The sequence below is a fragment of the Glycine max genome, chromosome 13, assembly GCF_000004515.6.
Source record: "Glycine max cultivar Williams 82 chromosome 13, Glycine_max_v4.0, whole genome shotgun sequence".
Taxonomy (NCBI): Eukaryota; Viridiplantae; Streptophyta; class Magnoliopsida; order Fabales; family Fabaceae; genus Glycine; species Glycine max.
This window is the reverse complement of record NC_038249.2, coordinates 39,200,757-39,224,458: the sequence shown is the minus strand read 5'-3', so window position 1 is coordinate 39,224,458 and position 23,702 is coordinate 39,200,757. Positions and strand designations below refer to the sequence as shown.

The 23,702-nt window shown below is 33.3% G+C and overlaps 5 protein-coding genes and 2 non-coding genes across 7 annotated transcripts; 3 read left to right on the top strand and 4 right to left on the bottom strand.

The window, feature by feature from the left end:
• The first annotated feature begins 257 nt into the window (after positions 1-257).
• On the top strand, positions 258-4,341 carry LOC102668093 (QWRF motif-containing protein 3). Its single transcript, XM_006595389.4, has 6 exons — positions 258-2,036; positions 2,716-2,835; positions 2,935-3,051; positions 3,142-3,231; positions 3,317-3,427; positions 3,748-4,341. Exons 1-6 carry the CDS (start codon positions 1,044-1,046, stop codon positions 3,841-3,843), a joined length of 1,527 nt encoding a protein of 508 aa, XP_006595452.1. The 5' UTR covers positions 258-1,043; the 3' UTR covers positions 3,844-4,341.
• A 1,500-nt stretch (positions 4,342-5,841) lies between these two features.
• LOC100791490 (formimidoyltransferase-cyclodeaminase) lies at positions 5,842-8,527 on the top strand. The gene is made up of 3 exons (XM_003543305.4): positions 5,842-5,956; positions 6,327-6,734; positions 7,545-8,527. Exons 2-3 carry the CDS (start codon positions 6,353-6,355, stop codon positions 8,057-8,059), a joined length of 897 nt encoding a protein of 298 aa, XP_003543353.1. The 5' UTR covers positions 5,842-5,956; positions 6,327-6,352; the 3' UTR covers positions 8,060-8,527.
• Positions 8,528-11,862: 3,335 nt separating this feature from the next.
• On the bottom strand, positions 11,863-12,560 carry LOC100790961 (uncharacterized). The gene has a single exon (XM_003543304.5). It carries the CDS (start codon positions 12,414-12,416, stop codon positions 12,207-12,209), a length of 210 nt encoding a protein of 69 aa, XP_003543352.3. The 5' UTR covers positions 12,417-12,560; the 3' UTR covers positions 11,863-12,206.
• A 3,230-nt stretch (positions 12,561-15,790) lies between these two features.
• Positions 15,791-18,134, bottom strand: LOC100305898 (40S ribosomal protein S5). The gene is made up of 5 exons (NM_001251490.2): positions 18,022-18,134; positions 17,740-17,825; positions 17,317-17,588; positions 16,261-16,464; positions 15,791-16,144 (listed from the first exon to the last, which is right to left on the bottom strand). The coding sequence occupies exons 2-5, from the start codon at positions 17,821-17,823 to the stop codon at positions 16,090-16,092; spliced, it is 615 nt and encodes a 204-aa protein (NP_001238419.2). The 5' UTR covers positions 17,824-17,825; positions 18,022-18,134; the 3' UTR covers positions 15,791-16,089.
• LOC112998957 (small nucleolar RNA Z102/R77) lies at positions 16,768-16,850 on the bottom strand. Its single transcript, XR_003264136.1, has one exon. It is a non-coding gene; the product is annotated as a small nucleolar RNA Z102/R77 (small nucleolar RNA).
• Positions 17,025-17,106, bottom strand: LOC112998958 (small nucleolar RNA Z102/R77). Its single transcript, XR_003264137.1, has one exon. It is a non-coding gene; the product is annotated as a small nucleolar RNA Z102/R77 (small nucleolar RNA).
• A 1,446-nt stretch (positions 18,135-19,580) lies between the features above and the next one.
• Positions 19,581-21,168, top strand: LOC100306357 (40S ribosomal protein S28). The gene is made up of 2 exons (NM_001361077.1): positions 19,581-19,653; positions 20,610-21,168. Exon 2 carries the CDS (start codon positions 20,611-20,613, stop codon positions 20,806-20,808), a length of 198 nt encoding a protein of 65 aa, NP_001348006.1. The 5' UTR covers positions 19,581-19,653; position 20,610; the 3' UTR covers positions 20,809-21,168.
• The last annotated feature ends 2,534 nt before the right edge of the window (positions 21,169-23,702 follow it).

Genomic DNA, 23,702 nt, shown 5'->3' with positions numbered 1-23,702 from the left:
ATCTTTCTTAAGAATTTAGGACAATTTAATTCAATTACTTGTTGATTATGCGATTATGAGATATAGCATTAGCTGAATTTTGGTGAGCTAAAATTACCTTTTACCATGATTTCATTTTTCTCGCATTCATTAATCATTTTTAGTCCATTTCATGAATTAGTTTAAGGGATAACTATTGAGAAGGTGTAAATGTTGTGTAGCAAAGTTATAATACTACCTTTAGAGGAAAGCTTATATCAGTATATGGTAGTAAAAACTGGCAACGAAAGAACAAGAAAATTTCTTCTTGGCTTATGGAATTTATAGTTGGTCAAAGGGAATAAATTTGTCCTGCATTTATACTTAGCTCATGCTAAAGGTTGCTTGCCCAGTCATTTTAAATGCAGTATTGGACCGATCCACCTTACATATGCCAACTCTTGCACTCATCTACCTCTTCAAAGGTGCCTGTACCTCTTCCAACATTTGTCTGAAAGAAATGAAGTCGTTATTTAAATATGATTGTATTATTCCCATAAACTATTTTCTGATATGTTTTACAAATTGTTAGTCAACATGTAATCAAACGTGCTCACATCATACAACATTACTCAATAAATAAATAAAACCTTAAAATCAAATTCACATTTAGTAACAATTTAGATTAAAAAATTGTGGAGTCCAACCAAACAGAAAGGGTGAAAATAGGCCATTTCAACTTTGAAGAGCTTTCAAACATGTGGCACTAATAGAGACTCTTCACCCCTCAAACAGGAAGAGCCAAATTATCGGCAATGATTTTCCACTTCCATTCCTGTCTAGCTGCCAAACGTTAACTGTTCCTCAATCCTCATCAATCAACAACAGTTGCTCCTCCAGCCAGTCCTCCTCCTGTACAAGGGCATTCAGGTAATTTGAATCCATGCCGGCGCAACATTATTAATAGTATGTTAAACGTTTCACCGCGCCATTTTCAAGTGTCAACTGTAATTACATGCAATCAATACAATTAATAACACACGCGCCACGGTTCCAACTTCCAACATCCTCTGTCTCTGTCTCCCATGAAAACGCCAAACGGCTCTCCGGTTTCTAGTTCATCTCCGAAACCTCGTCACCACCGAAACCGCGAACCCGGTTCAGCCACACACTCCAGCGAATGCCACTCCCCGGTCCGACGCAAATCCTCGAGCCCCGGCCGGCCACACGTCGTCATCACGGAGGACGCCGGTCCCACGCGCCACCAACTATGGCCTTCCACCGCGAAGAGAAGCTCCGGAACACTCGCCGATCACATAACCGAAGACAGAATCATAGAGCGCACTTCAACCGCAAATAACAACACACCCACAACAATTGGTGGCTCCGCGCGACACGTGGCAAGATTTTCAACACCCTCAGAATCTAAGAAACTAAGTTATAATAACAACAACATTGCTCCTGGAAGATTGTCGTTGGATGAAAACGCTAAGTCCTTCTCTTCTCGGAGACACTCCAGAAACTCTCTTGAATTAGACTCTGACGCGGGAAAAAAATTAACGTCAAAAAAAGCAGACCTGGAAGTTGCTAAAAGTGATGCAACAACAACGCCGAGAAGGGCTAGGAGAGGAACTTCAGATTCCAACGTTGCGAACTTGAATGGTGATTCCTCCTCCTCCGTTTTGAAACGGTTCACGTTGAAAACTGCTATAAGGAGGGCGAATTCGCTCGCTGGAACGTACAAGAGTTCCAAGACTTCGTGGGCTTTGTCTCCGGGGAGGTCGGAGTCACCGGCTATGTCGGTTGAGAGCATGGATAAAGCGGTGTCGTTTTCGAGCTTCAAGGTCCCACCCACTAGTCCTACGAAGGTGAAAGGGGTGGAGAAGTTACTCAACATGGGTTTTGATCTCTTCAAGGGTAAGAAAAGTGGTGGCTTTGGCTCTTTGTCGCCCGTTGGTTTTGGAGTTCACTCGGAGGTTGTTCATAGGCTTCGTTTGCTTGATAATCGCTTGGTTCAATGGCGGTTTGCGAATGCTAGAGCACAAGTTGTCAATGGAAACACTTCTCACAAGGCTCAGGTATGTATGCATGTACATACTTAATTATATGAAAAATGTTTCATGCGCACTTTATACTAGTAGACACATGGAGAAAGAAACAGATAGAAAAGAGAGAAATGCAAACTTCACGCGTGATAATAAGGAGAAATATTTTCTTTTTTCATAAATTAAAAAAGTTAAATATACATGTCAATTTTGAACTATCTAATAATTTTTCTATAAAACAAGAGATTATCGAGACTACTAGTACTATAGTCTCAACTAACATATAATTAACTGGGACAAATAATTAACCTTTTTTAGTAAATTGAAAATTTTGATTGTCATGAGAATTGATTGTAATTATAGACATGTAATAAAATGAAGCTATATAATAATTTCTCCATAAGAAAAGACAAATTAAAAAAATTATGAGTGTCAATGAAAGAAATATATTTTTATACATACAAGAAGTATATATATGGTTAGAGAAAAGAGTGTAAGAAGATTATAAATCTTATATTAACAATTAAAATGGATGATGAAGATTGTGTATATCTGTATATCAAATATCCGCTCTTCTTATTTCTCATCTCTCGTTAGATGTGTTTCTTATATATGCCTATACATAGGTGTATGCCTCAATTAATAATCTCTTAACGAATGAGAAATGATGGATTGATTGATGGTTTCGTAATTTGTGAATGTCTGTCTTTAGAGCAATTTGATATGTGTTTGGGACGGTCTCACAAAGTTACAGCAATCTGTTCTGAAAAAGAAGATACAGTTTGTCAGAGAAAAACTTGAAATGAAGATCGCTTTTGTACTGTATTCTCAAGTCAGTACTAAATCTCACGTTATTAAGATTTGCTAAATATATATATTACTTCAATGGTTTGATTTTTATTCTCGTGTACATATGCTGTTGTTTTGGAAGATGAAGCTACTGGAAGCTTGGGGAGGAATGGAAAGGCAACACTTACTAGCAATTACTGCCATCAAAGAGTGTTTGCATTCGGTTGTTTGCAGAGTTCCTATTTTGGAAGGTGCTAAGGTAGGTAACTAGGTACAAATGTACAATAGAAACATTTACCAGAAGTGATAGGAAAAATGTATTGACTGAATTTAAATCTTATGCTTTCAGGTGAACATGCAACCAACGTCCATTGCTCTACGGCATGCATCTGATCTCACAGTTTCCATCAAGTCAATTTTAACTACTTTTTCATCCTCAGTATGTTTGTTAACACTGGTATTTATTTCTGTTATTATTTATGAGACTTAAATTGAAATCGAAATATATATTATTGCTTCATCAGGAGGTTGATAAGATTTCAGCAATGCTATCAGAATTAGCAAAAGTTGTTGCACGAGAGAAACAGCTCTTAGAGGAGTTCTATGATCTTTTCCAGGCCATATGTGTCTTTGAGGTAACTAATTTTTAATACATGACTAAGAGAGGAGAAAGTTTCAAAGTTCCATTTAAGTACAAAAAAAAACATTGTGTTCAAATTTTGTTAAACTAAAAAGTCTAGAACTAAAAAAATCCTCATTTAATGCTTGTGATACAAATTCACATTCACAAATAAATTTCATCCTAATATGTCCTCATTGTTTTTTTTTTTTTTGGTACAATAGGCCAACCCTATAGCTAGTGGGTATACTCATTGCTAACTTACTGTTAATTTGGAAATATATAACGTTCTTTTGGTTTATTTATCTTTAATTTTATCACAACATATGTTGACAGGTTCAGGAAAGAAGTGTAAAGTGCAATCTCGTTCAACTTGAAGGTTGGCAACAAAAATATCAACGGCAGCAATTACTACCAGAGATCACGTCATAGTTCATATATCGCTATATATTTAGATAATTAATGGACGTTCAGAGAAATATGGAAGTAATGATTGACAAATTTTGCTAATATTGCAACTGTTTACATATGGTCCTCAAAAGTCAAAACTATAATTGTTATTCTGTAAACGAGCATGTACGATTGGTTTACATGTTACAGTGACCCTTCATATAAAGTAGCAAATACAAATTAAATAATGTATTCCTAAAAAATGATATTTTCCCCGTAAATCTCACATTTTTTTCTTCATCTTTTCTTTGTCACAATATTTAGTCTACAATTATCTTTTTCATTCTTTCTATCTACCGTTTCTTTTTATTGTGAGAATATTATGTTAAAATAACATTAATTATTTTACTGTCTCTGCATTTTATTTATACGTCTGTAAGAATTATGATTTCTTAACACTTCATTTTCTTATCTCTTTTCCATTTTTTTATCTCCCTTATTTTCTTTTATTTTCTTCAACCTATTTCATACCCGAAAAAGGGTTTGAGATTAAATATTTTTTCATCTAACTATACTCATGTCAAATCAGTAGTTTGTGCAAATATGGTATTTGCATAGGAACTTATTTAATTTCACTTAAAATTTGGTTGAGTACTTCTTAGTTGGAATTTTTATATAATGGCTTGAAATCGTATGTTAATAGTGACATAAATTTTTTGTACCTTTTATATTTTTGGAGATTAAATTTTTATTTTTTATTTTTTAGAGTATATTTTTCACCGTCCCATACTTTCAGGGACCAAAATGGGTATTTACCCATAAAAAACTAAAAAAAGGAGGAAAGGGGATGATAATTGGTAAATAATTGTACTTTGATAATAGAAAATGAAGCAAAATTATCTTTAAAATAATTATTTAGCAGTTATTTGTGCTTAAATGTTAAATAATTGATATTTCGTTGAATTTTGACTACAGATATAAAAAATTGGAGGTGTTATAAGCAAAAAGTGGAAAATAACAAAGAAAAAAAAGAAATAAAAAATGGCCCAACCCAACATCTCGCTTAGCGCGTAGCTCGCGCTAAGCGAGCTAGGAGACATAGGCGCTAAGCGAGGTGTTAAGCACGAGAGTTAGAATTTGCGCTCAGCGAGCAACATGAGCTAAGCGTGCGCAACATAAAATAGAACTGCTAAGCGCGCGATCCAACCGAAGCAGCATGCGCTGAGCAAGGGAGGTCGCGCTAAGCGAGCCTACGAAGGCCCAAAGCCCACTTCAGCAACTATAAATAGAGAGTCAGTCCAAGGGGAACGACACATCGAGTCTCAGAGCACTCTCACTACTACCTAAAGCCTGAGAACTCCTACTCTCTTCTCTCTTTTGTATCCATTCTTTCTTTTCCTCTCTCGGGAGAAGGTAACTTCTAATAGAACAATAAAGAAAAGATATCATAAGGAAATCATTGCTAAACATAGAATGGTAACTTTATGCTCATAGCAAACATCTAGAATTTATTCTTCATACATTTTATTTATTTTATTTATTGAGTCTTTTCAAAGGCGGCATTTGAGAGATAGATAAATAAAATAGACTTGTCATCATAAGACATCAAGGTCAAGTAAATGGATAGACGTGGGTAGAATAGATTCACTTAAAATTGATAAAGAGAAACCTTAAATTCATACATCCTAGACAAATAAGGCATGTTAGGTCTTAACATTCGTATTTCATTGAATTTCCTTCTTTAATTATTCTGCTTTAATTCTCTTGCTTTTTATTACTTCCTTTAATTGTTTCCTATTCTTTCTTATATCCCTTTCTCTATTAATTCTTCACTTATAAATTAAAAAGTATCCAAGATAAATACAATACAAAATTCTTGTGGAATTCGACACTCGGATTTTCGAGATTTTATTACTTGACATTTGACACACTTGCCAAACGCCTAACAGGGGGTGTACTTAGTAAATACTGAGTGTAAATAGCAAAAGCCCATTATTATTAGCTCCAAGACCTCCCAAATTTTACAAAAAAAGAAAAAAACAAATATTTGTTTGGTTTTATGGCCTAAAGTAAAAAGAAAATTCTTTGGTTTATAATTGCCTGAGCTGAGACTCGAGGTTCCTCTGTTTCGTCCCCAGGCTTGAACTGAAAACAGGTATTTTAACTAATTTATTGCAATTCTCATTAATTTCCCCTCCTCCCTTTCATAATATCTTGTTCGGTTAAGAAAACTCTAAATTTCCATTTTGGATGGATACGATTTTGTGATTCTACTGCATCTATGTTGGAGATTATCAGATTACCGTTACCTCGTACCATATCCACCAAGATTAGCTGTTATATAGGTTTCTTCACACTTCACATCTCTTAATTCATGTTTAAAAATATAAAATAATTGATTAATTAATAATATTTGAGATGATGATTTGTTTTTGTTATTGGACTTGTGGTCTAAAATGGATTGTGACCACATGTTTTAAGGTAAGTGATTTTTGTTGTCTCACTTACTCACTCCCTCCACATAGGTTGTGATTGTAATTTGTAAAGAAACATGCTGAAGTCCATAGTGGGTTGCTGCAAGGTGTACATATCAGAGAGCAGAAACAGAACTGCATTGGAATCAATAGAACGAGCTTCCAAGCTCTTCCCTTTGGCTCCAATAATCAACAAGTTCGAGGATGTGACCTACAACAGAGTTGGTTACACCCTTGTCTCTGAATTGGGTCATTCAGGGCCATGCCACTTGGCAAATTCTGTGTTGGCAATGGTGAAGGCTGCATTTGACACCATTGACTTTGAGGTGCACTCTGGAACTCATCCTCGACTTGGTGTTGTGGACCACATTTGTTTTCACCCCTTGCTTGATGCTTCCTTGGATCAAGCAGCTAACGCTGCTAGGTGTTTAGCCACAGACATGGGTTCTACTCTGCAAGGTTAGTGGTATCAGTAAATATTGTATGGCTTTCGGGGTCTTCGAATTTGCTTAACTTGTATTTATGCTGTATCACAAGTTTGAAAACACTCTTATTAGCATTTAGAAAGATAAAAGGGTAATGTGTATATGCTTAAAAGGGTGATGTTAGTAGTTGAATAATATTCACTTAATTGAGAGTGTTAGAAATAATGCGCAACAGAGATAAAGAAAGAATAATGAACACACAGATGTAACGCAGAAAATCCATGACCAAAAAAAAAAAAAACATGGCAGAAGAGAAGCAAATTCGCTATATAGAAAATTTGTACAAGAAAAATAACGGTTGTAGGATTCTAACATAAGCCCACCACACTCCCAAACATGACCAGTGGTGAGCTCTAGTTACCTATCGACTTGAGACTTTGCTACCACCATAGACTGCCAATAAAAAATTGTAGATATTTTTTCACCAAATTACTCGCACTGGGAGCTTTTTGTGCAGGGCCAAGAATTTGGGTCACCAGCTCTAATATAGAGTTAATCTTGTAGATTACTATTGTATTATACATGGGAAAATCAAATAACTTCTTCAGGTCTATGCAGAAATGAATTTCTTGAACCTCATTCTGTTTGAATGTTGGTTAAGAATCATGTCTTCATGATATATTCTTCTTAGCTCCCTGGTTTCAATTTGTTTGGATATTTCCTTGTCCGTACATGATTAGTTTTAAAACTACTACTTTACTCACTGATAAGGTGATTATAGAGCTGTCAACCATCTCTGTAATTTTTATGTTTGCATGTCAGTGATCATTAAAATTATGTGCAGTTCCCACTTATCTATATGGAGCAGCACATGAAGAGGGGAGGACACTTGACTCAATCAGAAGAATATTTGGTTATTTTAAACCGAATTCTAGCGAAAACCAGTGGATTGGAGGGCTGAAATCAGACACTTTGCCACTGAATCCTGATAGTGGTCCATCTCAAGTTACTCCAGCAAAAGGTGTTGTGGTCATTGGAGCAACCAATTGGGTTGATAACTACAATGTCCCTCTATTATCTTCTGATATTAGCGCTGTTCAGAGAATTGCAAAACGGGTTAGTGGAAGAGGTGGTGGACTTCCTTCTGTGCAGGCCATGGCACTTGCACATGGTGAAGGTGTCATTGAGGTAGCTTGTAATTTGTTGGATCCAAATAAAGTTGGTGGTGAAAGAGTACAACAAGAGGTTGAGAACCTGGCAAGGGAAGAAGGTATTTCTGTGGAGATGGGATACTACACAGACTTTTCACAGGATCAAATCATTTCAAGTTACTTGGAGTTCTTTGAAGAGAAAATTTGAGGTCATACTGTCATAGTGCCCTGGTTTACTGCATATAGAATTATTCTCAGCGGGGAAATTTACTTTCTCATGCACTATCTGCTAGTGAATTTTCCTTCTCAAGGCAAAGTTAATTTGGCATTTCCTTGAAATTAAGCTGGAAAAAAAATCTAAGGATGAATTTTTCATGTAAGGGGTCATTCTTAAATTTTTACATTCGTTTTCAAGAGATTAAACTGACCCTAATAGATGTCATTCTAGCTTCTGACTTGCCTCCCAGTTCTGCTTATCCTTCTAATGAACAATGTTCTGTATATTTTAGTTTGGTGGTTTACATGCAACATCTTAAAGTTTTCTTTAATGGGAAATAGTATGAGAAACAACGGGAGTGGGCCGTGGTGGGTTTGAACTTTAAAGTGACATTGTGCATAAAAGATACTGAAAGAAATGTAACTAATACACTGTTTATTATATACTCTTTCAAATATATTTATATTTTTGAGTAAAATTGATATGTGACTTGTTAAATGATGTGGATGAGAGTGTATGGTGGCGATTCTCATCAGCTAAATTGGTATGTCTATGGGGAGAAAAACAAGGTAAATGGTGTGACAATTCTTTATGACTAAAAAAGAAATTGAATACTTACTGAGCTAGTTTGAGGTAAATTACATCTCCCCAATTTTTTTTTCTTTTCTAAAACGCCACCCGATTCATTTTTTATTTTTCCCCCATTTCAATCAAACACGAATTAGGTGATTTGTATGTTTTCTGTAATTTGTAAAATAGTCTGCATCCGCTCCATTTTTCTGCCTTTCTATTGCCTGATTGGTGTTTTAATAATGGTATGTGGTTAGTAAGGTTATTAATGTATGACACTGTAGGTATCAGCAAGTTAAATTATTGCCGTTGAGACTGATTAGGAATGGTACTTTTAGTTCATAGTAAAAAAAAAAAACACGATCGGTACCTTTACGTTTGGGGTATATTTGGTTGAGAAAGGATAGGTGAAGGAAAGAAAATGAAAGAAAAAAAAAGTATGAGTGAGGAGTTTTTAGATTGTTTAATTGCATAGAAAAAAGAAACCAAAAAAATGTGTATATAAAATGATAACAATGTCCTTAATCAAAATATGATATAAAAAAGGATATTTCCGTGGGAAGGAAAGGTAAAGAAAAGAAAAGAAAAAGTATAAGGAAATTTTTTTTTTAGAGTATTTAAAATACATAATTGTTTATATGAATTGTTTATCATAATTTTGTTGATTTTATAATTTTATATACATTTAAATATTTTAAATAAAAATTTACTCATATATTAAGAATATTAAAATAAATACTTAAATTAATTTTATAGGTCTTAAAATACTTAAAAATACATTATTTATGATATAATATTATTAAATAACAATATTTATATAAACAATTTCACGTTATATGCTTTATGTTTCAGTAAAACAATATTATTTAAAGTTAGATAACAGTAAGAAGGATATTTGTGTCATTTTAATTTTCAAAACCTTCTCTCTCCCATTTTGTTTCCAATTTAGAGGAATGAAATTTTTAGTTGCACAGTAAAAATGCAATAATTTCTTCCTATATTATTGTGTAACATTTCAAACAAAAGAAGAAAGCATCTTGTTAATGTATTCCATCACTTCCTGTTACTTCTCCTTTTAATCTCTTACAAACAAACCATTTGGTAGACTTTATGTTTTTTGGATCAATTTCAGTAGACTAATGGGATCTTTGATTTCCTTCTCACTTTTTTTCTTCTTCTGAAACTACAAATTAACCCTCAACCTCATCAATTCTTAAAAATGATACTTGATTCTCACCATTTTAAAAATTTATTACTTACGTCGACCGATAGACTTTTGAAGTCTCATCCATATGATGTTTGCAATAGTATTTGGTAAGCTACCCTGTCACTACATTTGATTTCAGACCACAAAACCCATGAATCATTAACTAGCTAGTCTGCATTTGCATGTTTACCCACACTGTCTTTGCTTGCTATGGCAATTGTGGTCCTGTAGCACAGACACACTATATACCTCTCATGCAAGGTTGTCATGCTATCGACACGAGTTCGTATATGCACGTCGCATTTACAGCTTAAATTCTCATTCACGTGCCTCAAGTTGTACACTTGCCATGGCCAGTGGTATGGTCAAGGGAACAAAATTAGGATAATAGTTGCATCATATAGCCAAATGTTCCAGCCAGAATCGTCACTTCCCAGACAAAGATACATGCATAGATAACAGATCATTTGTTTAATTCATGTGAATCTAGGCAACAACCTTAATATCTTATGCATTGTAAAATGAAAACGCTCGTCCGCTGGTACAAAGGTACATGTAATTCATTGTTATTATATAAATTTAGTGAGTTCAACTTAAGTTAATTGAGCAATAAATTCTCTCTTTTTACATCAAGTTCAACTTTGTATCTATCCTATTAAATTTGGTAGTCAGAGTCAGTTACATGTCTTAAATATGAATCATGTGAACGACAAGTGTGCATCAACAGTAGTGTAGCCACTAGCCTGTTTTGGAGAGATTTTTCACTCTATGCAATAACTCGGGTAGTTCTCCAGCTGTTACACCCCATTTGCTTCATTTATTAATTTGTTTTGTCATCACCATTTTATTTTACCTTCTTTTTTTTTATCAATATTATTTTCCTTCGGCTTATACTATACTGACTGTATTTTTATTTTTTTATTAGAAAGTTTAAGCGAGTTAAATCCTCAAAATTCATTAGGATCATAATTAACAAGTCTGAAGGTTCAATAAACACTTATAAAAATACTTACAAATTATTCATTAACAAGATTCTCATATCAACAATAATAAAAATTGAACTCATCTTTTTAAAATATAAGTTCATTTCTTACTGAGCTAATATTTGAATTAATATTTGTTGATCCTTTATTTTTACTTTAAATCGCACACTAATAACATAAGTTGGAGAAGTATAACTATATATATAATTCATTTAAAATTTTAGAATAATTAATGGAAAATATTAGGATGTACATAATGTGGAAAAAAAAAGTTGAATGTGAGCAGAGTATTTACTTATGCCTTAAACAAAATGCATGAGAACACGAGTGTGTCTTTTTACCTGTTCTCAGACGTGATTCCAGTAAAAATGTGTTTTTATTTTTATGTTTTGGATTTAAATTTTAACTTTTTTCCCTGTCATTGTCTATCATAATCATACCAAATAAGGCAACGGTGGAAAAAATCATTCCGAAGAAACAAGCAAGTTTTATGGCAGTGGGCGTACAGTTCCATTGTCCTGTGTGGTGTGGTGTGTCACTTCAGTTCACCTTAATTAATTTAATCACAAATTAACACCATTCCCTTCCCTTACATCACTTTCCACCTGCCTCCTCGCCCTTTCGTTAATGCTCTTTGCTATACACCACGAATTATATAACTCAATATAAACATTACACTTATGAAGGCTAAATAAATACACATGATTCCTTTAAACCGAGGATCGCGTATTAGCAAATAGTATCAATAAAGAGTCATTTTTTGTCCACAAATATTCTCTCCAACATACTGTAATTCTGTTGGAGACATTGTTAAATACTAAAATCCAGTTAACTATTTCTTTTTTAATAAATATGAAAATAATTTTTGTGGTGGGCATTCCCTCTAATTTGAAGGATATAAAATGATGGAAATAACAAATTAGACATGGTGAGAGTATTTTAAATTAAAAAATAAAACTGTTGATGATATATAACAATTCTAACGAACTAAAATAAAAAGAACAGTAATAAAGATGGAGAAGAACTCTTTTGTAGTAACTTAATCCTTTCTCTTATATATAAATCTCCAAAGGTCACTAAATAAGTTATTTGAATTGTACTAATTGAAGCACATACATAAAGGGAGAGTTCTGACCAGGAAAACAATTTAAGAGAAACTAAAACTAACTTAGATAGAACAAAAAAGAAAGAATTAATACATAGAAATTAACAATGATGATGATTAGAAAGAGTTGGAAGTTAGAATGAATACATGATATGACGATGGCTCCTCATGTGTTAGCAAATAATAATAGGAATCAGGAAGCACAATTAAGAAGTGGCTAGTTATAACTACATAATACTCGTAGTAACCTATTAGTAGTACATATGAATGGATCTAGTGTTGGTAAGAGCGAAGAACGGCTCCGCAGAAAGTGCAAACGATGGCTCTCCATGACTTCCAGTAGAAGGGGACATAGCAGAACCTGGTGGCGGTCTTGATGTCGGCCACGCTGGCTCCGCCGCCGCAGCGGGAGCAGATCCCCGCCGCAGGCTTGCTCCGCTGCACCTCCCGCCGCTGGTCCACCAGGAAGCAGAAGAACACCATTTCTCGTTTTTGATTTGGCGGTGAAATGAAATGTTGAAAAATTAATTGATCGATGTGAGAGTGGTTCGTTGGTTGAGCTGGTATTATAGGGAAGCTAGCTATGGTTTTTGGCGGACGGTTAAAGCTCGAACATGTTTGAGTGGGTCTTTGGATCTTGACCGTTGAGATCATTCAGAGTTGGTCCAAGGATGAAATGGGAGCGACATTGTAATAAATGGAAAAGGTACAATTGTTTGCTGTGTGGGACCTTGTTTCGTATATTGGTGGCAGTTGGTAGGTCCTTCTTCATTTCTTGCTTTCTAATTCCCTGTTTGCCTATGCAACTGCACTTTCAATGCTTTAATTTACTACTCTCCGTTTTAAAACCAATCATATTTTTTTAAAAAAAGTTCACATAAATAAGTTGTTTATTAAATTAATTTTACTAAAAAAAATTACGCTCTATAGATATATTACTTGCAATTATTAGATAACTAAAATGGTGGTGATTAAAAAATTAGGAAATAGATATTAATGTTTCTTACTCACATTTCTGATATATTTTCTTGTTTTTGGTTTTGTACCATGAAACTTATTATAAACATAACAGTGAGATTAACTCTTGAATGAAAGAGATGATTATCTAAAATTCTTTTAAATTTGAGATCTCTTGATATCAGTAAAATTTGTTTGAGATCAAAATGTATCCCTTAATCAAATAATTTATAATTTAAATTTTAATTGATAGTTGGATAAGAAATAAATCATATTAGATAGAGAATATTCATAATATTCATCTTTTGTGTGTTTATAATTCTGGACGAAGATTAATCAGTATTTAAAAAACTATTTCATATCAATATTATGGTTAACAAAAAATTTCTTACTTTTTTAAGATAATTATATTTAAAACATAATTACTCTTTAAATATAGACATTTTTTTCAATAAAAAAACCGACTTTTTAGTTAGCCCTTTGTATTAAACTCAAGCTGAGTACACTGCGTCATTGCCTGTATAAATTTTAACAGGCTAGAATTTTGCACAGGCCAATTTGAAATTATAAAATGGAAAACTTGGAAGTCACACCGCCTGGGCCGAACTACAACGCCGAAGTAGGCACCGCAACAGTGAGCAAACTTCAGTTTGAGCGTTTATATTTAAAAACTTAATTAGTTGACACTTTTATTTTTTTTCTATATCTCTTTTTTTATTAAATTATATCACTTATCATACATATATTTTTTTTTCTCAAGGTATCATATAACACATTCATGTCTATGTATATTTGTTCTTTTAATTTTCAGGACCAACAGGAACATGAGGCCACTTCCTTTCATATTAAGTCTTGCTATTTTAGGTATTTTTTTTGAAAGGCAAAATATAATTGTATTAGTAAGGGTAACTACAAAAGGTGTCAAAATGTACAGTGAGGTAAATATACTTCAGTTGTTTAGCAAAACAAAAGATCACTGCATAGGAATGCGGGATACCCCAAAAAATTATAGGCAACCTAAGGGGTTAAGACTTTAAGAGTTAAGACACCAAGAAGAGTATGAAATGAATCCTTTTTTTTTATACAAAAACCGTTGTCAAGAAATTTTCTTAATACTCTCAATAGTGACTCCTAAATCGCATCCCCCCTCCCCTTGCCAAACTAGGTAGGTCATTGTTTCTCAAATACCTGCATGATGGTGGTTGAACTGTAGTACTAGTATAGGGTTTAATGATGAATTCCGAGAAAGTGTTACTAAATGTTATGCAGTCCTTGAATGGAGTATTTCGAAATTTAAAATTCATGGATATTAAATTACATCTACTTATAACTTATCTCATGTCATTTTATAAAATGCTTTGTTTGGATGGTCATTTGTGAACTATAAAATTTCAATATAAATATTTAGGGGTCGGGTAGGATTAGGTTTTAACCTTTTACCACAAAAGAAGAAAGGAGTATAATAACACTTGTATAATTAAAAAGAGATGCAGGGGATCGAACACTGTACTTCTCGCATGCAAAGCGGGCGTTCTACCGTTTGAGCTACATCCACACTAGTTGCTGCCATGAAATAAGTTTAAAATAACATTACTGTCACGCAGGACCAAAGCTAAATGTTCATGTTTAGTGGAACAGTGCTTTATTTCATATACAAAGGTAGGCTGACGTTTTTTTTCTTCATTAAATTGATGTGGAAGCATCACAATACAAGTATACAGGTGTGCACAATGTTTGGATCAGGAGACTAGCTGCGATTTGACAAATACTCTGTAGATAAGATTAAGATGTGCATGCAATGCAAGTGTACCAGATTGCCAGTAGCATTATTGGTGGAAGAGTAAGGAACAAAGTTGAGTGAAGAATTTCAATTAATTCTTAAACCGTGTTTCTATTTTCTCAGTCACTTTATTAACCCCTTCTAATTATCATGAAAATCTCAACACGCATGCATTCTTAAAAAAAGGTTTGATCTTGATCATGATTTCCACGCTTCATTGCCTAATATTAATTAGTTTTTTTTTTTATGGTTTCCTTCCTGTTTGTATGATGTTAAGTTGTAGTGTTACAATTTCATTCTCTAGAATTGAGTATGATCATGAAAGATTTGACTCCTAAGTTACTTGAACAATTTTCATCAGTGCACACAACGATAAAAGTCATGAACCTTTGTTCAAAGAAGGTATTTGCAGGAAGAGGCTGATCCAAAAATGAAAACTTTTAAGGTGCAACGTGCAATTGGTGCTTTGCTGAGTATGGATATTATCTGGGGATCCAATATTGTTGCCATTGGTATGACGTTCTTTATGTTGAGGATATGAGGATGCTACACAAGCGAGTAAGAATAAGAATATATTACAATTGTAAAACATACAATCATCGGTATCCACAATGAGCTTCCTAGGTAAAAAATTTATTATCTCAACTAATGTAAGGCAATTCACCAATACCGAAAGTTTACTCCTATAAGGGTGATGATAATGTCATAAACAAACTCAAGATAATGAAAAACTGTTAAATTTGCAAGATGATGACACAATTCCTAGATATTGAGCGACACAATTCCTAGATTTGGGGCAGAAAGGTACAATGACGTTATCCGTGAAATCAACTTGTTCTTGATGATTAAGAATCTCAACTGATATTCCCAAGCCACCACTCGTAACTCCGTCAAGGTTAATCAACTTGTTCCTTTCTCGGTCCACCTTATAGTTTCAGGCAGGAAGCTTAAGCTCCCAAGTTAACGTCGTTACAGAAATAAATTACAATATAGAGTTATTCCTTAGATGATAGTTCAAAAATAATTGTATGCACGTTCACCTGTAGTTTAATAAGTCAAAAGCGACAAAATACAGGTGAACGTGCAAATAACATCCAGAGCAGGCACGTTTGATTTTGGATCACTCTATGCAAATAACTTCACAAGTTATACTTAGCAAAAAAAAAAACATTGTGGTCAAAACTCCCCAACACTATCATGGAAATTATCATTGTATAATTTATGAAACAGGCTAGTACTTAAACTCCCGATCTTAGAACACAAATTTTCGTCCCAGCAACAAAATCTTTCATAACTTGCGAAGCCAGCGAGCAAAAAGCTAAAAAGTAACTAATGCAAGCAAAAGATCAAATATCATTAAATGACAAACATTGACCGAAACAAAATCTTCCCGATCGCAAATATTGCTTCCACAACTGCTCAACGATTGGCCTTTGCAACTCTCTCAATTTCATCCTTTTTCTTGATAGCATAGCTGAAATGGAGTATTATTTTTCAGTGAACCCAAACTCCAATTAGAAAAATGAAAGACATAGAAGATAAAATACATCAGAAACTGTATCCTCCACATATAAAATTTTAGAAGTATACCTGTTGGATGACCCTTTTGCTGCATTAATAAGTTCATCAGCCAAGCATTCTGCAATTGTCTTAATATTTCTGAAAGCAGCTTCCCGTGCTCCAGTTGTTAGAAGATAGATAGCCTGGTTAACACGCCTAAGGGGTGAGATATCCACAGCCTGTCTCCTAACAACTCCAGCTGAACCAATTCTTGTTGCATCTTCACGTGGACCACTGAATAAACAAAACAACATCAAATCAGTAAGATAAATTACTGACATTTTAAAGTAAATTTAATGTTCAATTCATAAAAATGAACATAAAAAATAGTATTCATGTCGCTACAGCTCTGTGGTAGCATATTAATGCTTCTTTGGAATGAATATAATATAGCAACACTTACTGTTCAGACTTCAGAGTATCAGTACACACAATACAATTTTTTAATACACCATACACAAATTGCTCAATCAAAATAGTGCGCTGTTGATGACATGAAAATAAACCAACCATTATTCTATTTTAAGTAATTAAGGAGAATGATCAGATAGAGCTAATACACAGGTGCCATCATACAGGCTATCAAACCAATAGGGAAACAAACAATCATCATGTCATTCTCCAATTACGACTGTCATTCTCCAACTACCACATCAGTAAAGAAATACTATCACAGAATTAGCATGCTCTAAGACCATCCTCTCAAAAGAAATTTTCTTTCCAAAAAACAACACATTCATCAAAATATCTTACTATAACAAAAACTACCCAAAAAATGCAAAGGATGACAAGGAGAATGGTCAGATAGAGCTAATACAAAATGCCATCATTCAGGCAATCAAACCAATAGGGAAACCAATAATCATCATTCCATCCTCCAAATTAAGCCAGACAAAACAAGCAGCTTCCCATGTAAACTCTAAATTGAGGTTCAAATATATGAAAATTAGACAATTTTACAAATATCAGACTCAGAATCTCTTTTTCAAAGAACTTGCTTAATTTTACTATACCAAATTGTCAATCTAAAATTTACTATAAAAGGACACTCATCATCATCATCATCTAGACTTAAACCATACATACCTGTTGACAACAGCTTCAACAATAACCTGAATGGGGTTCTGGTCAGTCAACAAATGAATAATCTCCATAGCATGTTTGATGATCCTAACAGCCAAGAGTTTCTTGCCATTGTTTCTACCGTGCATCATGAGAGAGTTGGTCAGCCTCTCAACAATGGGGCATTGCGCCTTCCTGAACCGCTTCACCGAGTACCTGCCGGCGGTGTGAGGCACATACGTGGCGTGCTTGGATGTCGCCACTCCGATATAATCAGCCAGAGAAATGTCAGTAATCTAATAACACAAAACAAAAACAAAAAATCAACAATAATTACACATTTCACATAAGAACACATCGAAAAAACATCAGAACAGAATACACATCACAGATTTTTAGGATATAATTTAATAAGCAGCTGAACCCTAAAAACATGGAAATTGGTACCTCAATATCGTCGAAGCTCCAGCGGTTAAAGAGCTTGACATCGATCTGGGTGGGATCTGGAACAACCACAGCTTCGTCGGCCATAGCTGCATAAACAAACAGATACAATTACAGAAAGGGAAAAAAAGAGGAAAGGAAGAGAACCAATGCAGAACGAAGCAGAGTGTTGAAACCGTTTCGATAATTAAGAGAGATATCTAACGAATGAAGTGTTGGAGGGTGCAGCGAAAGAAAGAACAACACTTTCAATGAAAAAATTGAAATGCCAGTGAGTGAGTGTACCTGAAATTAGTAGAGAGGAAGAGGAGAGGATTAGGGTAGCCGCTGCTTACGATTCAATCTCGCAAAGAAGGACAAGTAAAAACCCTAGTTGCTCAAATTTATATCGGAATGGCATAAACCAAGCTAAAACCTAAAACAGCATTAAGCTATTTTAAAATTTTGGTATTCTCATGTTTCATTATTTCTCTTTGGTTTCTTTTTTTTTTAATTTTATTTTAGTTTCTATATTTCAACATTTTCATAGTTTAAAAAAATTGAATCTTCAAATCTATAATTATCTTGATTATCAAAATAAATATATTAATTATTTTAATCAATTATTTAAATCAATCATTTTAGCGTTAAGCAAATAAATTATACCAACTTTTTTTAAAGTAAATGAGTTTTTTATTAATATTAATTTTTTAAAAATATATTAAATGAGAAAAAATATTATAAAAGATTAATATTCTTCAAAGTTTTATTTCCAAAAATATAATATGATACCTATAATCAAACGTCCTAAATAAATTAATTCTTTTTTTTCATGTTTTGGTTGAAATTTATTTTATTTGTTTTAACAAAAAAAAAACTAATTATGCAAGATCAGGTACAATCAACAATCTTGTTTTAAATAATATAGATATAGATATATAAATTTCTCATAATGTGATTTCTAAAAATATAACATAATAACTTTAAACAAAGGTTCCAAATAAATTAATTATTTTCTTTCTTTTTCATGTTTTGATTGAACTTTATTTTATTTGTTGTTTTAATGGAAAAAAATAAATTAATTAGTGAGACTTAATTTAATCACCATTTGTCACATATGCAAACAAATATAGTCAATAATCCTATTTTAAATGATATATATATATATATATATATAAAGAGAGAGAGAGGTAGATAATATATAGATATATAGATTTTTAATTTTTCTATTTTTTTTACAACCTTTAATCTTTCTTTAATTTCTTGTCAACATTTTTAGTTTGTTTAAAAAAATTGTCCATTTTTAGCCAAATCCTTTATTTTTATTGTTCACAATTAGTCTCAAATATAAAATAAATGAAACATAAAATATATTATAAAATTTAGATATAAAGAGTAAAAATTGAAAATGGAGATGTAAGTTATGATTATCATGATATATATTATATCTTATAAGCATGACATAATTTTTTTAGTACAAAATTGTATATATTTTACTTAATCTATTTATTTTATACAAATTAATAAAAGAAATGACAAATAATAAATGCAATACATCACACGACAATCATCTTTTCTTTTTGTTAAGTTTTTTTCTTTTCACTTTTTTATTTTTTTAGTCTTTCTATTGTATTAATTATAAGAAATAAGATAATAATCAGATTAATTAAAAAAATAAATCCAAACTCTTATTATGTGTCATGTTATTATTTTTGTACAAGACTTTTCACATATGCGTATTATTTGTAATTTGTAACTATTTCTTAATCTTTTTATTTCATATATTTTTTATTCCCTAAAAAAATATTTTTAATATCGTAGTAAATAAAAAAGGCTTTATAAACTAGGGTTTTTTAGTTGTTGTTGTTCTTTGCGAGATAGAAGAGAAAGCCGTCGCTATCCTAGTCTCTTCTTCCCCTCTACCCATTTCAGTTTCAGGTATCATCACCGTCGTTTCAATTTTCATTCTAAGTATTGTGTCGCCACTGCACTCACCAACACTCGATTCGTTCAACATCTCTGAATCCCCTAAGGGTTTCAACTTCTTCGTTGTTTGTTGGGCTCTGTGTCGCTTTCTCCCTTTGTTGTTGTTGTTATTATTCTCTGTTTTTGTGATTGCTATTTCTGTCGCATTGTTTAAATTTGTTTTGCATTTTGGGTCTTTGTTTTTAATTAGTATTACACCGAATAATTTAATACCAGGTTTGGTAGCATTTGCTTCAAGGTTTTTAAATAGATATAAGAAAGGTAGTTTGAGTTAGCTTTAGCATATTTCTGAAGCTTGAATTTGATGTATTTTGTTTGGTATTATGTGAAGCATTTTATGATTGAAGAACTTGATTCTGTTCATATTATTATATAAAGCATTTGCAGGAAAAATTTGTTAAAATGTATTTGAAATCTGTTCTAAAGCTTTTGAAAGTATGTTTAATTAATGAAGATGCTTACATTCTTGTTCAGAAATCTGTTGGACTTTGTATGTTTGTGTAGTCGATGAACTGGCACCCCTTTAATGTTTGAGCACCCTGGTTCTGGTTGAAGTTGTTGCCTAAATGAGTTCCATCTGCATTGTGGTTGTTAATCCCTTGAAGGCTTTAAACCTCATTTGCATCTTTGATATCTGTTGAATTGGGTTGGTGTTGATATAATTTTCACATAATCATGGGGATCTTCATTTCATTTTAGTTTAAATGGTTTTTAGTTATTTACTTGTTTACAAGTTTGATGCTGGGTGAATCCTACTGAATTTTGCATTTTAAGAGGTGTAGCTTTAGATTTGAATCTCTTTGGTTGATATGTTGCCCTACACTTTTCTGTTGTCCAAATGGAATGAAAGCAATGTTGTCCACAATCCTTACTCCACTTAACATTATGAATGCTTTGTGTTTGAGCAGGATGGAATCTCAGGTGAAGCACGCCCTTGTTGTCAAAGTTATGGGTCGTACTGGGTCTAGGGGGCAGGTGACTCAGGTTAGAGTGAAGTTTTTGGATGATCAAAACCGACACATCATGAGGAACGTGAAGGGACCCGTGAGAGAAGGAGACATTCTCACCCTACTTGAGTCTGAAAGAGAAGCAAGAAGGTTGCGCTAGAGGATCTCTTCATGGTTTGGCTCAGGACTTAAACAAAACATCGTTGTTTTTGTTGTAGTTAAAGGATGTCAAATGTTAATTGTCATGGACCTGAATTATGCACCTACTATGTTTGACATTATGCCATTATGTTTGTGGCTGAGTTATGACTAAATTTATGCTTTGACTATATGAAGTGTTTTCTATTCTATGGGCTATATTGAGATGTGGTTAGTAGTTAGTTATGTATAATTATGGAAATGTTTATGATCTAAGAATGGCGGCATACTTTTTACTCTAGTAGTGTTGCTTCTGATTAATTGTTGAGTCCGTTAGCTGTGTGGTTTATTATAATAAGATCTCAAGTTTGAATTTTGTGTGAAAAATGGGAGTTGAAACTTGGAAGAGCTTTTCTATTTTAAGTGGGTTTTACAGGTTTAAACTTAGATTAATCCAGGTTTAGCATGAAAACTCAACTTTTTGCTAATTTCCTTGTGCAAGTGCATTTTTGGAAAAATAAACTATATCCCTTTTCCTTTTTCACTTCTTGACAAGAACTTGTACAAAATAAATCCAAGATCGTAGATAAATGTCTACTGATCAAGTTATGTTCAGCAAATGATGAATTGGAAAGTTGGGACCTCCAACTCGTCTCCCTTTTCCTTTCTCATGAAATGCACTATTACCTCTTGAGTTTATATGATATAACGGTATTCTGATAAATAAGTGTGAAACTACTTTGCGATTAGCTAACAAAATTGATCACGATTGACGTTAATCTTGTTAGAATTTCGTCATAGCCTTATATGAGGCATTGCAAAATCGACTGATCCGAAATGCTTAAAACTCAACGCTAGAGCAGTTTTAGGTATAGGCGTGATAAGCTCATAAGCATGTCATTCACCTTGTGCAATCTTTTTCTATTAATTGAGTTAATTCATTTAGAGTTTAATTTCTATGTAGTGTGTCAGTGTATTTTTTTTTACTATTACTCATAATTGTACACTAATACCCTTGAGTTTTGTGAGATTCCACAAAATCCTCTATTTTTTTTTACCCCTACACTAACCTTGAATTGTTGGTAGAACATTACAATGATAACTCTTATACATTAAGATGTTTTGCATAGCATAACACTGGTTTGAAACAATGGACATAAATAATTGCTTAAAGAAAATGGATATTGAATTTAGAATTGAGCCAATGTAAGATATGTTTAAATTAGCATTACAGTCTCTACAAATTATTTAAAATAAAAGATACAAAGATATTTTTTTTCAAAAATATGTTCAACCTCCAAGAATACATTCAAAATCAAAACCATTATCCCAACATACATGTACTCTATCTAAACATTGGAGATTATCTTTTAGCACCAAAATATTAGATTGAGTCCAGATTTGTTTACAACAAGTATAAGTCATTAGACTTATACATCAAATCTCAGTTACTCAATTTAGATAATATAAAGACTAAAACTAATTCACTTAAAAATTTTAAATCACTAATTAATGTGTCACGTGACATAATTTGTCATATCTAATTAACCTAATTAATCAAAATCTTATATGATAGTATCAGATAATATTTTTCATAATATTTTCATACATATCAAATGTCGGATGAAGTTAATGTGTGGTAACGTTCATCATTACGTTATATGGTATTTTGCATAAAAACTTTAATGACAGTTAGCGCCTGTAGCTCAGTGGATAAAGCATTTGTTTCCTAAGCAAAAAGTTGTAGGTTCCACCCCTGAAATTGTCTTAACATTTTTGTTAAATACTCAAAAACAAATTAATTAACATCTTTGTTCTTTTGCTATTGCATCCTACCTATTACCTGTGATAGTAAAATTACTTCAGCTCTGCATTTTGCATGCCTCAGCCAATCCTAAGATACAATATCATTTCCTGTTTTATGGTCACCAATTATCTATACTTTGTTACCACATCTTTCAATCTCAAAAGTCTTGTAACATAAACTTGTGAGTTGTGACCTATGAAGCACCGACACCGACACGGACACCGGACACGACACGACACGGACACGTGGATACCTGTAATGTCCAAAATATAGAACGTAATAAGGGTGTCGTGTCGGTGTCGGACACCGACACGGACGCGTGTCGGACACCGGACACGGCATAGGGCTGAAGTGTCCGTGCTTCATAGGTTGTGACCATAGTTCAGTAGTTCTAGGAAAACTTAAGCAAGGTATGATGTAGATATTGAAAAATTTAGAGCAGTTTAGGGTAAAGTAAAGTAAACATTGAAAAAATCTATATTCATCGTTAAAGCAGATAACAAGGGTGAATTCCCAGCCAAGAAGCAATCAACAAGCAGCCAAAGTCAGACAACTAGTGTGTAGTTGTTAGGCTCTCTCATATCACAAGTTTAAAAAAACTTTGTACCCCATTGCCCGGAGGCTCTTCGCAGCCTTACCCTTGCATATGCAAAGAGGCTGTTTCCGGATTCGAACCCATGACCAACAAGTCACCAAGGCACAACTTTACCGCTGTACCAGGGTTCGTCCTCTAAAACTTCGTACCCCATTGCCCAGAGGCTCTTCGCTATGCGAAGGTATGGGGGAGGGATATTGTACGCAACCTTACCCTTGCATATGCAAAGAGGCTGTTTCCGGATTCGAACCCATGACCAACAAGTCTACCGCTGCACCAGGGCTCGCCCTCAAAGTTTAACATTAAAAAAAATAAAAATACTAAATATTTTAAACAAATTCTTTTAACACGTGGAATTTTATTAATAACTCTCGTACTTTGAAAATATTTATTTATGAAACAATTAAATTAATTTTAAAAAAAATAAATACCAACAAGTGTCTTTAAAATCATAATGTTATTCTTCTTGGAAAACAAATTGCCTGTAATACAAAATTGTGGCTTTCGCACGGAC